Below are 15,680 nucleotides of genomic sequence, written 5' to 3'. Positions count from 1 at the left end.
AAAATTTGGGATCTTTTGAGTAATTTTATTGAGTTGACCCTTCTTTGCACAAGAACAGTGACATTATACATTTTATGAATCATTATTGAAACAGAACATAGTAAAATCATCTTCAGAAAACACATCTGACTACAATTCGTAATGAGCCAAAGTCTGTGGACTATTTCAGCTTTTTCCACTCCTGACAGGTTTAATCTGATGTTCTCCGGTGTCTGCAGAAAGCTTTTATCGTCGGCAGACATCATTATATCCTTGTATGTCTGACTAACCGTTCACTACTGTTTCTAATTTCTGTCAGGTTAGTGAATCCCTGTTGCTGAAAGACAGTCACCCCCTACTTTCTTTTTTTCTTCCTCTAAATGGAATGCACATTTCCAGTTGACGCAAACCATCCCTGAGATGTATCCCGTCGGTGCCGCCTGCCAATGTTCGACGCTAAGACCCTCTACAGGGCTCCAAGTAGGAGATATTGTGTCAGCTTTTCTTTCTCTGACACCGCAGAGGGAAGCCTTGGCAAAAATCCCGACGATCTCCAGACGCAAGACAGTGCTTGCCAGCAAGGGGGAAGCATCCAAAGTATCTGTTGTATTAGAGGTCATTTTCGTGGCCTTTTTTTGTCTCACATTGCAGACATAGCTGGGATTCTCTGGTTGAGTTATTGATATTTTGCAAGTCGCCAAATATCCGTCATCAATACCTTTTATTTTAAGCTTGAGGTTGGATATTTACAAAAAAATGACTAAATGTCAGACTTTTAATATTAAGTAAAGTGCAGAACAGCTTTGCTCATAACCCACTTTTATTTATTTTTTTTTAAATCTCCCATTGTTAGTTGTTTAAAAATATATTTGTGGAGTGCACCTATTGGTATAAGAGCTATTTAAAATGCTATAACTTCAGTCACTGCAGAGCAAAACAGCCCATTTTCCTCCATCCCTCCCTCCCAGTGAAAGTGAATTAGCTCCAGACAGAGGGTGAAGGTGGGCTTGACAAGGAGGGGGGCAGCGGGCATCACGGTGGGAGACGGGACGAGAGGGGAGAGGGGAGGGGTCGCGAATACCAATCTCTCCGTGTGTGTGCGCACGGATAACAAAAATTACGCCATCGGAAGATAATTATATAACCCTGTCTCTTAACAACCGGTCACAAACTGTTCATACCGACAGATTTTTGATTGACAGCCTCCCTGCGAGCCTCTATATAAGAGGAGGGAGGTGCGCGCTTCAGTCACTGTAGTGCCTCGGGTCCTCCAGACTGTGGATGTAGAGAACCAAAGTGGACTTTACGCTTTTTACGCACGGGGTTTGCAGGAGAAAACTGCTTCTCATTCATTTAGATTTCGTCTCAGATCTCCACTTAAGTTATTTTTCGCTGCTTTTCTTGTCGCTGGATATCGGTTTGAATTAAAAAGAAATAAAAAATTGTATATCCGTCAGGTAAGTGGGGCTTTGTGGACGGCACTGTAGGCTGTTAATCGCAGAACTTTTGCCAGTGGATGCGGTTCCCAGTTCATTAGCAGTTATCTAAAAACTCCGATGGATATTATTATTATTATAATTATTAAGTTTGACATGATGTAAAGTGTTTCTTATAGCTTGCAGAGTTCATACCCTCTGTTGTTCCTTTTAATTTAACCGAAAACTCAGCATTTGAAATGCACTCATGATGTCAGGAGAAGAGAAGAAGGAGCAAAGACTAACACAAATATTTCTTTGTCTTTTGAAGGAGATATGATACTCAGGAGAAGTCTCTTCTTGTTGCTCTTATCATTTAATTTTCTTCAAGCATTACCTCAAGGTAAGTGGAAACGTGTTGAATACTATAATGCCATCTAATAATAATAAGTATATGTATTGTTATTTTAATGACGTGCTAGAAGTTAGTTAAGTATTTTTTAAGGTGACTGAACATTCAGAGACCTATAAGCATGTCATTTGTCATTGTGTGATTTGTAGATGGCGAGCAGGAGGACGAGACATCCTTTGACTTGTTTGAAATTAGTCACATCACACGCAAGACTCTGGGGGCCAAACAGTTTCGGGGCCAAAACTCAGATGTCCCTGCCTACCGCTTCATCCGCTTCGACCACCTGCCCCCAGTGAGCCCCCCCATACTAAAACAAATACTACGACAGATCCAAAACAATGAGGGCTTTGTGTTTGTGGCCAGCATCCGCCAGGACCGTGCCTCGCGGGGCACCCTGATCGGTCTGGAGGGCCCCGACGGCCGGCGGCAGTTTGAGATCGTCTCCAACGGACGTGCCAACACTCTGGACCTGGTGTACTGGGTGGACGGCTCGCAGAACGTGGTTTCGTTTGAGGATGTGGACCTGTCTGACTCGCAGTGGAAGAATATCACGCTTCATGTTCACGGGGAGAATGCAAACCTGTTCGTGGGCTGCAGCCTGATAGACAGCTTCATCCTGGACGAGCCTTTCTACGAGCACCTGAAGGCTGAGGGAAGCCGCATGTATGTCGCAAAGGGATCCATTCGGGAGAACCACTTCAGGGTAAGGAGGAGACTGTGACCATGTAGTTGCATGACAAAGATTTCCCAGGATCTGGGAGCTACTTTTACAGCATTTGTCACTTCTCTTAGGGTTCAGGAAAACAAAATTGTGGTCTTCGTCAAGCTTATAATAAAAGCTCACTTTAAAGAGCAGTTTCCAAAAGTAGACACTAACATCCAAAGAGTGGCAGAGCCGTTCACTGCCCTGGTCCTTTTAGTGTGGAAAGGAGTCCAAATTTAGACTGTAAATTCCCCCTTGTGTGCAAAAATGAGGCCAAATGTGTGTGATTAGGTCAAGAGTAAACTTCCGTGCTGGAGTGTGAATGTGTTTGTTTTCTGGTCACGCTTGAATTTGGCAAAGAAAACAAGACACATGCCAAATTAAAAAGAGTAGCCACAGTGATTGAGAGACATCTCTTTTTTTACCCAACAGGGTCTTCTGCAGAATGTGCGCTTCATCTTTGACACCTCTATGGAAGACATCCTCATAAGCAGAGACTGTGAGGTCACAAAGCAAGGTAAGAGTGTATAAAGTGTTTAAACCACTGTTCATACAACAATTCCTGCTATGCTGCATGAGTGAAACCCCCCAAGAGATGAGTCAAAATAGTTATTAGAAAACAGTTTCATACCTGATACTTTGCAGGTTCGGAAACTTTTTCACAAGCAATCCTCCCAACACAAAGTATCTGTGTTTTGTTAAGCGTCAACCACAGCAAACAGTTTAGCATTCTCTGACTGCCTTTGTATGACCGGATTTAGCCGTTTCTTTTATGGGTCAAACAAGCTTTCAGATTTCATATGTGGCAAGATCTCCCACCATGACTTCATGTTTACAGAAACAGCAGCGGCTTGAGGTCAAGCAGTGTGTATGGTGAACGAAAGGAGATACAGATGCGTACATTTATTTCCATTGGCAGTGGACTTGGGCTAATACCCTGGGAAAGAAAATAGAAAAGAGAAAGTGACTGCTATACTGCGGAGTGGGGAGCTTCCACTTCCAGCTGCACACACAAGCGCGCACACTCATAGTGAAGTCATGAATTGGCTGATTGGGTTGCTTTTTCTCAGCTTGAGCTTTGCTCGCATGAGGACAAGGACCTCGGGATCCTCAGTGGGTCTCACGCGAGGATCATCTGCAACTAAAAAAACCCAGATCCACAATCGTGCTCTGCAACAAACCTAAAGGCTCACCAGATCTGGAGCCTTTGATTCGCTGTGACAAAGCAAATCCATATGGTTTTGTGCATGGTAGAGCGCTTTGTTGCATCTCTGTTGCCACATGCAGCGTTGAATTCCAGCTGAATGAGTTTATTTGTTTAACAAATGTCACCAAAAGCGGGGAGTTTCCTGCGCGTTTGGCTCGTATCAGTCAAGGTTCTACGCTGGTGGAAATCTGAACGCCAAAAGCCACTCATAAACCCACACAACCCACTCTCATAAAAACTGTCACACTAGACATTAATGAGCAGTATTAAAATTACCCAAGCTTGTTGCTCTTCTCCAAAATTCTTCCCTCTATCTCTCTCAAAAAAAAAAAGTCCATCAGGTATAGAGGAATGTGGAAATGCTTTCACAGACGGGCTAGCACGCATGCACATCCACACACACTGCGAATCCCTACTGAGTTTCAAATGAATCCAGCAGACTGAAGAGGAAAGAAAACATAGCGTTGGCTTCAGTGGGACATCACTGGGCAAACTGGATGACTTCTTGATTTAGAGTCCCCCGGTCTGCTATTAATCTTCACCAATTTACATAGCAAGATCCAAACCAGTTGCAGATATGCGCTGTGCTTTGGCGGAGTGACAGGCATTCCTCCGAGCTTTGCTTCTTGTATGTTTGTTTTGGGCATCACGCATCCATATGAGAGTGGTTTGACACAGAAACTGAGGTGCAACTTGAGGGAATGTAGGTCGTCAGTTTACCATGGGGTTTAATGGAGACAAGAAAAGCTGCTCTGGGACTTAGTTTTGCCTGTGTATGTTGTGCAAAGATCACAGCTGGCAGACACGTTAATCTGGGCTGAACTTCCTGCTCCAGATTCGTTGATTGTCCAAAGAAAACGTAACATTTAGCCTTATTACGCCCTTCAGACAAGCATGTCAGTGAAGATTGCGTTCCGTTTCACAGTCTGCATTGAAGGAGAAGTCTCCCGGTGCGAGTAATTGAGGATAAATGTTGCAACTCTGGGATTTTCACACATTGAATTCTGTTGTGTTGATGTTCGGTCAAAGGCGCCACTAATGTCTGTTGATGAGCTGTAAGGGTGAGACCGGGGGTTTGACCTTGTAAATCCGTCTGTGTGGTCACTCCAGTCTGTTAAATTCATATTGGACGTGTCCACTTATTTCAAAGGTCAGAGAGATTTACAGCTAACGGTGTGTTTTTTTCATCATGTGAGGAACACCCAGGTTCTGCTCAGCAGTGCCATCCCCGCCCGCCTTCCTACAGCCAACTCTGCTGTCATCTCAGCGAGATTTACCATCACCATGTCAAACATACATTTGGGAAATCAAACTGTGCTAACCTGACATCTGGTTTTGGGAACCTAATAAACAATGCAATTACCCAGTTGTTGTGATCTTTTGGACAGCTACAAGAAAACAGGAAATAACTTTGTTTCCTCGTCAGAGTCCTTGTGTTTCAGCCATCATACCTCTCAAACATGTTTTCCATTACCATGTTTTCCATTGCTTGCTTTCCTGGTTTACCCTGATATCTCTCGTTTTACTCTTCCAGACGATGCCAACATCGTGAGTGAGAGCTCAGAAGTTGTGGATGTCAGTCCTTCCATCACTACAAACATCATAGGTCAGAAGACAGACGACCTGGGAGCAGAAATGTGTGAACGCTCCTGTGAGGAACTCAGCACCATGTTCCAGGAGCTCCAAGGACTTCGTGTGGTCGTCAGTAACCTCATTGATGGCTTACAAAAAGTGGTAGGTGACAAATATGTTTACTTGACTGATTCTCTCCTAATTAGTGCAAACCATTGTAATCCTGATTTGTGTTTGTTTTAGAGAAGCCTGTTTCTTGTAGTTTAAATGCCAGTTACAGTGATGAATGTAAAATTTACAAACTCTGTCTTGGTTTGAGTAAGGATATCTGACATTTTATAAAAATAAATGATACAATCCTTGCTGGTAGCCAGCAGCTAAGAGGTTTGAATTAGGTTACTAGGTAACCTACTTTGGTTTGAAAGCAAACAGTAAGTAGCAGCAGGGCTGCTTATAAAGTCGCCTTTGATAGCTGAACCCATTTGACTCCTGCTATCTGTGACAGCGTGAGTTAGACAGATTTTATGACATGTTACATGTGGATATAGGAAGTGTTCCCCTGGCAGTGATGGGGTCCAGTCTAATGTCTGGCTTTGTTTAAACAGCCCATGTGTTTCCTCTGGGAGCCTCCCAGCAATAAGAGAGTCTGGGCATGAACCTTGGGAAAAAAAAAGAAACGGCTGGTATGAGAAGGGTCCCTGAGGCTCTTCCAGACCGAGTGGTGTCTTAGATTCTAGTCCTGCACGCTGCTGTCTCACTTTTTGAAAAGGAGGACACACACACACATACACAAAAATCCTTGGCAGTAGTTTATCGACTGACAGCTCCCAAGTGTTGAGGAGTCCAGGCAGAGATCCCTTGGTCTCCAATTGGGTTGGAGGTTGTAATGTGCTAACTAGGCAGTACTTTTCAATGGACTTTTTTTTTTCCTGGAAGCAATAGAGATGTAAAGAAGTCTAGTGTATGCTATTTACAGCAATGAGAAGCAAAGTAAATTTGTTTATGCAACTGAGCAGCATTTTTGTAGGTAGAACGTTTTATTCTTTCCATAATTCTGTCTGTCCAAGTTTTCTATTAAGTTTTCTAGAGTTAATTAGAAGGAAAAACATCCCAGTTTTTCAGAGCCGTCCAACTCAAAACATTTCTGAGCTGGAGAGGGAAGCATGTTTGTACGCTAGATTAAAGTTGACAACAGTTTGCAACTGCACTACACGACTACTGCTCTACAATAGTATTGTGTACTCTTCCTCTTTTCCATCTGAAAAGCAACCTGCAAAAAAGTGCCTATAGGTGCACCTTCCACCCCATTAGTGGCAATATGCCTTCGTCATGAGCAGCATCCTAATCATTTCTGACTGGTCTCCTCTCTTCCTCTCTGACTGCAAATTTTTCTCTTGTCGTATGCTCAGACAGAGGAGAACACGATCATGAAGGAGGCCCTTGGGAGGATGAAGGACTCTAAAGAGAAAAACATGTGCTGGCAGGATGGCCGCCTCTTCGACGATAAGGAGGACTGGGTTGTAGACAGCTGCACCAAATGTACCTGCCAGGTAGTGCTAAGTCATATGGAAAGATGTGCACATTTACGGTGCATATGAATGTCCAATGAAACATCTCTAATATTCGCTGATGACAGGAGTCCAAGATTGTGTGTCACCAAATCACGTGCCCCCCGGTGGCCTGTGCCAGCCCCACGTTTATTGATGGCGAGTGTTGCCCCGTGTGTATCCGTAAGTAGTCCGAACCTCTTCTGCAAAGAATAAACACAATTGCAAACATGCACACATTTTTATGTGACATTCTATTTTAAATTAATTGTGCAATATGTCGTAAAAAAACAATATTCCTAGCCTATTAAACCTACCGCTGCAGCCACTTTGTCTTTGGGTGCAAACCGCATATTTATTGGAAGACATTCAGAACGTCTACTGCGGGTCCCGCGGATGATGTCATGTGATAAACAGGCGGACATAAAGGATAAAAACTGTACTTATGATCTTTTTCCAGCGCTTTTATTATTCTGTTGTATGAGCAGATGTGGGTGTGTTTCTTGTGTAAAAAAAAAAGTTGCATTTATTTCTTCCAGCTGACAGCGAGGATGGCTGGTCCCCGTGGTCGGAGTGGACAGAGTGCACAGTAACCTGTGGGATAGGAACTCAACAGAGGGGTCGGTCGTGTGACGCAACCAGCAACCCCTGCGTCGGCGCTTCTATCCAGACCCGCAAGTGCAGCCTGGGCAAATGTGACAGCCGTGGTGAGGATAGATTCTGAATTTTCCCGTTGCATCTAGTTGAAACTGCCTTAGCGCGGTGATCTTGATGAAAGTATCCATTAACGGTAATCTAAAATAAGCAACCGGGATGGCATGATGGAACTGTGGAAAAACTCATCTTTAAATATGAGATGAGATCCTTCAAAGAGCAGGAGAGTGATTTCACGCCCCCATAAATCTGGATCCATGTGGCTGAATCTGAGTGAAGAGCTGGATCCCATGGTTGCAGGGTGTGCCCAGTTAATTCCAGTTAATTCCATATAAATCAAGAGCTGAGAGGGTGTTCCATAGTTCAGTGACTCACCACTGCCTTCCATGCAAAAAATAAAATAAAATATAAATGAATTTGATGAGTGGATGAACAATATACGAGATGTGTTGATTTGGCTAGTTTGTGTTGGATGATGATAATGATGAATTTGGTATTTGATAGGTCATGGGATTAGTGTGTGTTATTGCTTGCTGCTAAAATTACACTGCATCTGTGTGAGTGATTGAAAGTCTAACCACTAGAAGATAGTTTAACCACAATGACATAAACTCTGGCGCAAGCCTTTCTGAACATCTTTGAACGTAAGCCATCGTCTCCAACTGCACAAAATGTTTACTTGTAGAAAATGTGGTGGATTATTTTTATTTCTTTTTAATTTCGCAAATTACACTTGTCTGCAGCCATTTGACTGAGTGACAAATCTAGAGGATAATAACACACATGTTTGGTGTTTGATACCCAGTCCGCCAGGACGGAGGGTGGAGCTTGTGGTCGCCATGGTCGTCCTGCTCGGTGACGTGCGGAGAAGGACAGATCACCAGGATACGACACTGCAACGCGCCCGTGCCTCAGCTGGGGGGCAAAGACTGCGAGGGAAGCGGGAGAGAGACTCAGCGCTGCACCGCCAAGCCGTGTCCCAGTGAGTATTTCAACTCCTGTGACGGACACGCTGTTAGACGGGTTAGCTTCTCTGTCCAACAGCCAGACTACCCCGTGCCCCGTGGCTCCCCTGAGGCAACATTCCCCATGTGTTTTGGACTGGCCTCCTGTCAGTCTTTCAGGAAATGTTGACCCAAATCAGCCCAGTATGTTTTCTCTGGTGGTATTAAGTTCCAAGCCTCTGACTCTGAGGCTGCTTTTCAGATTTTCTGCTTTTGATGTTTACTTAGGAGCAAAGATTTGAGATGTCTATGGAACCAAAATAATGAAATACGTCATGTCAGAGATTAAGAACTAAACATTTATCTCCTTTCTTGTTTTAGTTGATGGTGGTTGGGGACCGTGGTCTCCATGGGCGACCTGTTCAGCAACATGCGGGGGTGGGATCAAAAGTCGCTCGCGTGAGTGCAACAGCCCTGAACCTCAGTATGGCGGCAGGAAGTGTATTGGGGAAGCCAACGACAGCGACATCTGTAACAAGAAAGACTGTCCTATTGGTAAGAATCGTTCGCTCAACATTATACTTCTAACTGTGACAGCAGCAGGTTCTACAGACGGGAGAGATTGTGGTTTTGGTCAGTTCACCTCTTCAGACCAGTCTAAAACATGTCAACAGCTTCTGGAGCCACTGTGAATAAATTTGCCCAGACATTCGTGGTAGTCTAATTAATTTCCCTGTAGTGCCACCGCAAGATTGGATTAAACAGAAGCTGTTGATGCTTTAAACTTTAGAATTCAGCTATGAACTTTATCAACATGAACCCCACAAACAGTGACCACTACTTTAACCATTGCATCTCCTGTGCTGGGGCGCAGCCTAAAATCCAAAACCTGGGCAAATGAAACCAAAACAGTTTCCATGACTTGGCTGAATAAACATTTTTTGGGGGGTGTGAAACAACCATTTATAGTCTGGATCTAGATTCAGTAATTATGTCGTAGCTTAAAGCATCAAGTTTAGCTAAAAAATTTGGAGACAAATTATACAAATATGTCAGTGTTTATATCAGCTTCCTTTGTTTGTAACCATTCTTATCATTCAAATGCCTCACAGATGGCTGTTTGTCTAACCCATGCTTTGGGGGAGTGGACTGCAGCAGCTCTCCGGATGGATCCTGGGAGTGCGGCCCATGCCCTCCTGGTTTTCGTGGAAACGGTACCCACTGTGAAGACATTAATGAGGTAGACTATACGGTTTTTCCTCGCGTGCAGTGAGCAACAGTTGCATTTGACGCTCGTTCGCTCGTGTAATCATTTGTTTGCATATATTCCATGCATATATTTCCTCTTCCAGTGTGACATGGTGTCTGACGTTTGCTACAAAGTGAGTGGAACGCAGCGCTGCGTCAACACCGACCCAGGTTTCCACTGCCTGCCCTGTCCAAAGCGCTACAAGGGCACCCAGCCGTTTGGCATGGGCGTGGAGGCGGCCAAGAAGAACAAACAAGTGAGCTGGTGTTACTCTCATTCAGTGCCTTTTAACCGTTGTAGGATGTTGGTCAAACAGGAGTAGCCTGGGCCACCATATGTAGTATAAAAGTGACTCACCATGACCTAGTATCAGCAAGCAGAACTACAAGAACAACAAACATATGTTCCATATTTCTTGTACTTTCAGAGTATGATCAGTTGGATTGAGACATTTCTTAATTCTGTATTCCTACTGTAGTCGTTGAGTGGATTACTCAGTAATTTGGGGTGTGTATTTTTCTCTTCTGGCTTTACCCACCAGATCTTTACAAGAGCTCAGTATTTCCACTCTCCACCCCGCCATAGCTGTATTAACTGTAACATAATACGTCAAATATATCACATTAGCTACTTGATTGGAACACACCTCAAGTCTCGTGTGATGGCTAAATTCACGGAGACCCTAGAAAATGGAAAAAACCTGCCGTGCCACTCTGACCGCCACTTGCCTGACATCCCTCGTGGACCGGGTTGGCCTCCACAAGCTGCCCTGGCTTTGATCGGTTGCCCCAGTTTTGCTAATTGATTTGGGAAAAGGGGAATTGTCTCATTGCTGGCATTAAAGAGGCTCTATTTCACAGTTTTGATCAAAGGCCTGTTCTTGCTGTCACTTTCTGCTCTATGAGCTCATAGAGTGGCATCCAAGCTGGAGTTCGGTTCATCCTCTGGTAATGGGTGGCAGCTGTGAATATGTTGAGGCAACGGTAGGTCATACTGGGATGTTGGGTGCATTAAGCCGGCTCTCGAAAATCAACCGTGGCCAGGAGTGTCCCAATCTTTGGCTTTGTCCTGAATCTCTCCCTTAACCCTTAGCTTTGATTTGAAGTAGCCCTCAGTGGCTCTTCCAAAAAGAAAGCTACTGGGAATAGGTTCAATAACTGCTCTTCACATGACTGGGCGTATCACAAAAGTGATGAAGGCCATGTTTTGTCTATTAATGTTGATTAGGGACAGCGGCAAATGTTTTCTTCTCTTTTTCCCCCTTAGGTGTGTGAGCCAGAGAACCCATGCAAGGACAAGACGCACAACTGTCACAAATATGCCGAATGCATCTACATCAGCCACTTCAGCGACCCAATGTACAAGTGCGAGTGTCGGACCGGTTACGCCGGAGACGGCTTCATTTGCGGCGAAGACTCCGACTTGGATGGGTGGCCCAATCAGAACCTCGTGTGCGGCGCCAACGCCACTTATCACTGCAAGAAGGTATTTTGTTGAGCTTTGTCACGTTTGAGTCAGCCTACGCCGCAGTGATCCCAAACTAAACTGTAAACCTCTATGTCAGGATAACTGCCCTAGCCTCCCCAACTCTGGACAAGAAGACTTTGACAAAGATGGCCAGGGAGATGCTTGTGACAAGGATGACGATAATGACGGAATTCTGGACGAAAGGGTGAGAACATTTTTCATCTGTGCAACTGTGTCACAAAAACAAGCATCACCCTCTGGGAGTGCGTTTCAAGTTTGTGTTTTACAGTAGAAAATGTCAAACACCAGTGTTGCTCTTGAATAGAACCTGATAATTAAGTCAAATACCTCAATTTAGCTTTGCAAGAAGGCAGCAACTACTGTATGTTGTAGCTAAAGGTCAATGTGGCATTAAAGGTGCATTATAACTGTAACTGTAAGAGAAAACTACACTACTTGAGCATACTCCCACAAGCTGCAATATTTCAAATGGAAACATGGCAACAATTAATACTGAGTAACACACACAGTCATGCTGTATACTGTAGTTTCTGTAAAATAGTTATCCAAAGAAGCTTAGACTCAGTATGAGTCACATATACAGTGAGTGTGACTGGTTTGTCTTTAAATAAGACAACTGAGATGTCTCGTAAAACTCTGCAGATTAAATCACTGGCATGTTCATGCTCAAGGATTTTATAGTCTGGCTGGGGTCTTCTAAGTACAACATTATAAATACCTTATAAATGTGTAATCCTCCAGTTAAAGGGCAGTATTTATTGCAGTTTCCAGCCCTCTACCTACTTCATCTATTGTGATTGGAAGAAAATCGACTCTCTTTCGACACCTGGACACATTTGATTCTAGGATTAGATTCCTGGATATCAAATATTGCCTCAACATGCATATACTTTCTGCCACAGGACAACTGTCCCCTCCTCTACAATCCACGCCAGTTTGACTTCGACAAGGACGAAGTGGGTGACCGCTGTGACAACTGTCCCTATGAGCATAACCCTGCCCAGATAGACACCGACCACAACGGAGAAGGAGACGCCTGTGCCATCGACATTGATGGAGATGGTAGAATAGCCATGCTTAAATAAATAAAATACTCTATTCAGTCCATTTTGGGGGAGCTAATTATTACATATAAAGCTTTAATCTAAACCTGTTTGTTACCAGAAATCCTGAATGAGAGTGACAACTGCCCCTACGTATACAACACTGACCAGAAGGACACTGACATGGACGGAGTCGGTGACCAGTGTGACAACTGTCCTCTGCTGCACAATCCGGATCAGGTAGTTCACATACAAACTGCAAATTAATGACACATCCCCATTACAGTTTATATTTTAACAGTTGTATTTATCCAACAGACTGACGTAGACAACGACTTGGTGGGAGATCAGTGTGACAACAACCAGGACATCGACGAAGATGGTCATCAGAACAATCTGGACAACTGTCCCTACGTGGCCAACGCCAACCAGGCCGATCACGACAAGGACGGCAAAGGAGACGCGTGCGACTACGACGATGATGACGACGGCATACCCGACGACAAGGACAACTGCAGACTGACGCCCAACGCAGACCAGCTGGACTCTGACGGTGAGGATGTTGCATTGGGTGCACGTCATGTGCTTTTCAGTCATGTGTGAGCGCAGCCGTTGATGTTTGTCCACTTGTACACACGTCAGATTAAATGGAACTTGGCCTGATGTGAGAAACTCCAGCAGTACTCAGTCTGGGAGCTCATCATCCAACGCTAACTGATTGTATAATGCTTGTATAATGGCCTCAGTCTTAGTTCTTATTCCTAGTGATGTCCACATTTCGCTTTAGTGTACCTTCTGTTTTCAGAGTTAGCAATTAGTTTGACTGCAGCAGGTGTGAAATGTGGCGGCTGTGGAAAGAGTCAACCAACGGGTCGGTGATGTCATTCTTCTTGACTTCAGAGAGCTGCCCAGGAGGGCACACGCCAGGCTGTGAAGTTTTTATTTCCTTTAGGCTTTTCCCGTGATTAATCCACAGTGCCCAATTTAAGCTAGGTTACCTGGAGTTTGTACAGCTGTCCGTAACTGGAAACAGACCGCGGCCGAAGGAAGGCCCCGCACACTGACGCTTTCACACTCTTCGCAGCTTGTCAGATAGTGTTTATTTGATAGAATCGTTTGCGCCCCTTGTGCAATAACAAAGATGGCAGCCAGCTACTTCCATGCAGTGGCCCCTCATTAGGCATCCTTTCCACTGCGAGTTCCTGGCTCCAGTAGACTTCAGGCTTGAGATAGTCAAAAACATCAGTGAGAGTTGTCACAGCAAGAAAGGATGGCTCGCTTTGGGAGACTTGGCAATGGCATTAAAGCCAGTTTTCTGGTAGGAATTGGAATTTTTCCACTCATTTTTAATATTCACTCCTCAGCAGTCAACAGAGCAGTGGGAGTAATGACGCTCACAGCATCTGACATAGATATTTTCCCAACCTTTGGAAAAACAGGGGAAAGAATCGTAGTTTCTGTCATACACTTCTAATTCAAATGAGGTCAAGGCTAATCCTGTTTGATGTGTGTTTTAAACAGGTGATGGAAGAGGGGACGCCTGCAAAGACGACTTTGACAATGACAGCATCCCAGATATTCTTGACGTGTGTCCGGAGAACAACGCCATCAGTGTGACAGACTTCAGGAAGTTCCAGATGGTCCACTTGGATCCTAAGGGAACCACTCAAATTGATCCCAACTGGGTGGTCAGACACCAGGGCAAAGAGCTGGTCCAGACTGCCAACTCTGACCCAGGCATCGCAGTCGGTGAGCAGCACACACTTCTGTTTATCCTCAAACAGATAATCTACTGTATGTTCATTAGCTGCTTGCTAAAAGACTTGAAACTCCGCTCATCACAGGTTTTGACGAGTTCAATGCCGTGGACTTCAGTGGAACCATGTACGTGAACACAGACAGAGATGACGACTACGCAGGCTTCGTGTTCGGCTACCAGTCGAGCGGGCGCTTCTACGTAGTGATGTGGAAGCAGATCACACAGACTTACTGGGAGGACAAGCCCTCCAAGGCCTTTGGCATCTCTGGCGTTTCGCTCAAAGTCGTCAACTCAACCACTGGCACTGGAGAAAACCTCAGGAATGCTTTGTGGCACACGGGCAACACTCCAGGACAGGTGGGCCGCAGTCTGAATGCTGCATTTTTAAGGCTAAAACTTGAATATTATATTAATATGTACCATTTTACACAGGTGCGTACTCTGTGGCATGACCCCAAAAACATCGGATGGAAGGATTACACAGCCTACAGGTGGCATCTCATCCATAGACCAAAGACTGGATTTATAAGGTAGGAAATAAACTTGACCAGGATGCAAGAACCTAATGCAACATTGGCCGCAGGCTTACAAAGATCTACATTACGTATTTTGGTCATTTTATAAAATAACTGCTGGAGAAATTTTCTGCACATCAATAAACATCATAACCTTGAATTGCATATTAAAAAGCTGGTCTTGCATTTTGCAGGGTTGTGGTCTATGAAGGTAAACAGATCATGGCCGACTCGGGACCAGTTTATGACAAGACGTTTGCCGGAGGAAGGTTAGGCCTGTTCGTGTTCTCACAAGAGTTGGTGTTCTTCTCCGACCTCAAGTATGAGTGCAGAGGTTAGTACAAAGTCGCATCCACAGTTGTTTTTTTTCTTGTGTTAGTCATGAAAAACTACATGTATTTGTGTATGCGTGTGTGAAGTGCTGCATACGCATGGAATCAATTTTGCAGCGTAGCCAAAACCTTACATGGTATGATCAGCAGAGATTACTGTGTTTAGATGTAGATTTTGTTTTGATTTGACTAGCTTTTAAGCTGAAATAAATTAGATAAATTGATTGACAAGTGTAAAATTGTTGCAACCAGATGCAGAGAATTAAAGGATTCACCTTCCGGGGAGCTCTCTACAGCTTGATTAATAATCCTTAGTTTGATTTGGCTAGTGAATATAGTTTAGTTAAAAATTAGGACATGATCATCTTTAAATTTTACCATGTGTTGCAATTTTTACAATAACCTAAGGGCTATACAGTATGTAAATGTAATGATATGTTCATTAAAGGGCTTGTGTGTTTGTATGTGTGTGTTTATATAATGTAAACACATATGTGCTCCACATATGTCTATACATATATACGGCACAAAAAGACCAGACGGAGGAGAAAACCTTCTCTACGTCTGAATAATGTGGGTAAAAGTTTTTAAACCTTCGACGTCTTTTTCCTCCGAACCTCAGATAAGCCGGAGTTTCCAACAGTGTTCGTAAGGTAATGGTGAGAGGGGGGTTTATTTGTTGTGTGTTGGCTGAAGCAAGACAAAGATGTTGTTGTGCTGTGTTTCTGCTTGTCAGCTTGCCCGTGTACAGTACAATGCCCCAGATGCATTGTGAAAGGCCTTGTGTCTTAGTCCAAGGACCTCAAATCTGCTGCTGAGTACTAAACAGTGGAAAATCAGCCTGCAGCCTTTTTCACAAAT

General features: G+C 44.1%; 1 protein-coding gene across 1 annotated transcript; it reads left to right on the top strand.

The window, feature by feature from the left end:
- Positions 1 to 1,715: 1,715 nt before the first annotated feature.
- thbs2a (thrombospondin 2a) lies at positions 1,716 to 15,476 on the top strand (the record flags this gene model as incomplete). The annotated part of the gene is made up of 21 exons (XM_084561653.1): positions 1,716 to 1,797; positions 1,956 to 2,509; positions 2,942 to 3,026; positions 5,251 to 5,450; positions 6,698 to 6,838; positions 6,925 to 7,018; positions 7,375 to 7,542; positions 8,295 to 8,471; positions 8,815 to 8,988; positions 9,546 to 9,673; positions 9,786 to 9,938; positions 10,949 to 11,167; positions 11,247 to 11,354; positions 12,073 to 12,232; positions 12,335 to 12,453; positions 12,532 to 12,766; positions 13,735 to 13,962; positions 14,058 to 14,329; positions 14,405 to 14,502; positions 14,682 to 14,821; positions 15,442 to 15,476. Exons 1-21 carry the CDS (start codon positions 1,731 to 1,733, stop codon positions 15,474 to 15,476), a joined length of 3,555 nt encoding a protein of 1,184 aa, XP_084417779.1. The 5' UTR covers positions 1,716 to 1,730.
- Between the last annotated feature and the right edge of the window lie 204 nt (positions 15,477 to 15,680).

Source organism: Chelon labrosus (assembly GCF_963514085.1).
Source record: "Chelon labrosus genome assembly, chromosome: 15".
NCBI lineage: Eukaryota > Metazoa > Chordata > Actinopteri > Mugiliformes > Mugilidae > Chelon > Chelon labrosus.
The sequence above is the reverse complement of the archived record's forward strand: the minus strand, read 5'-3'. Positions and strand labels throughout refer to the sequence as shown.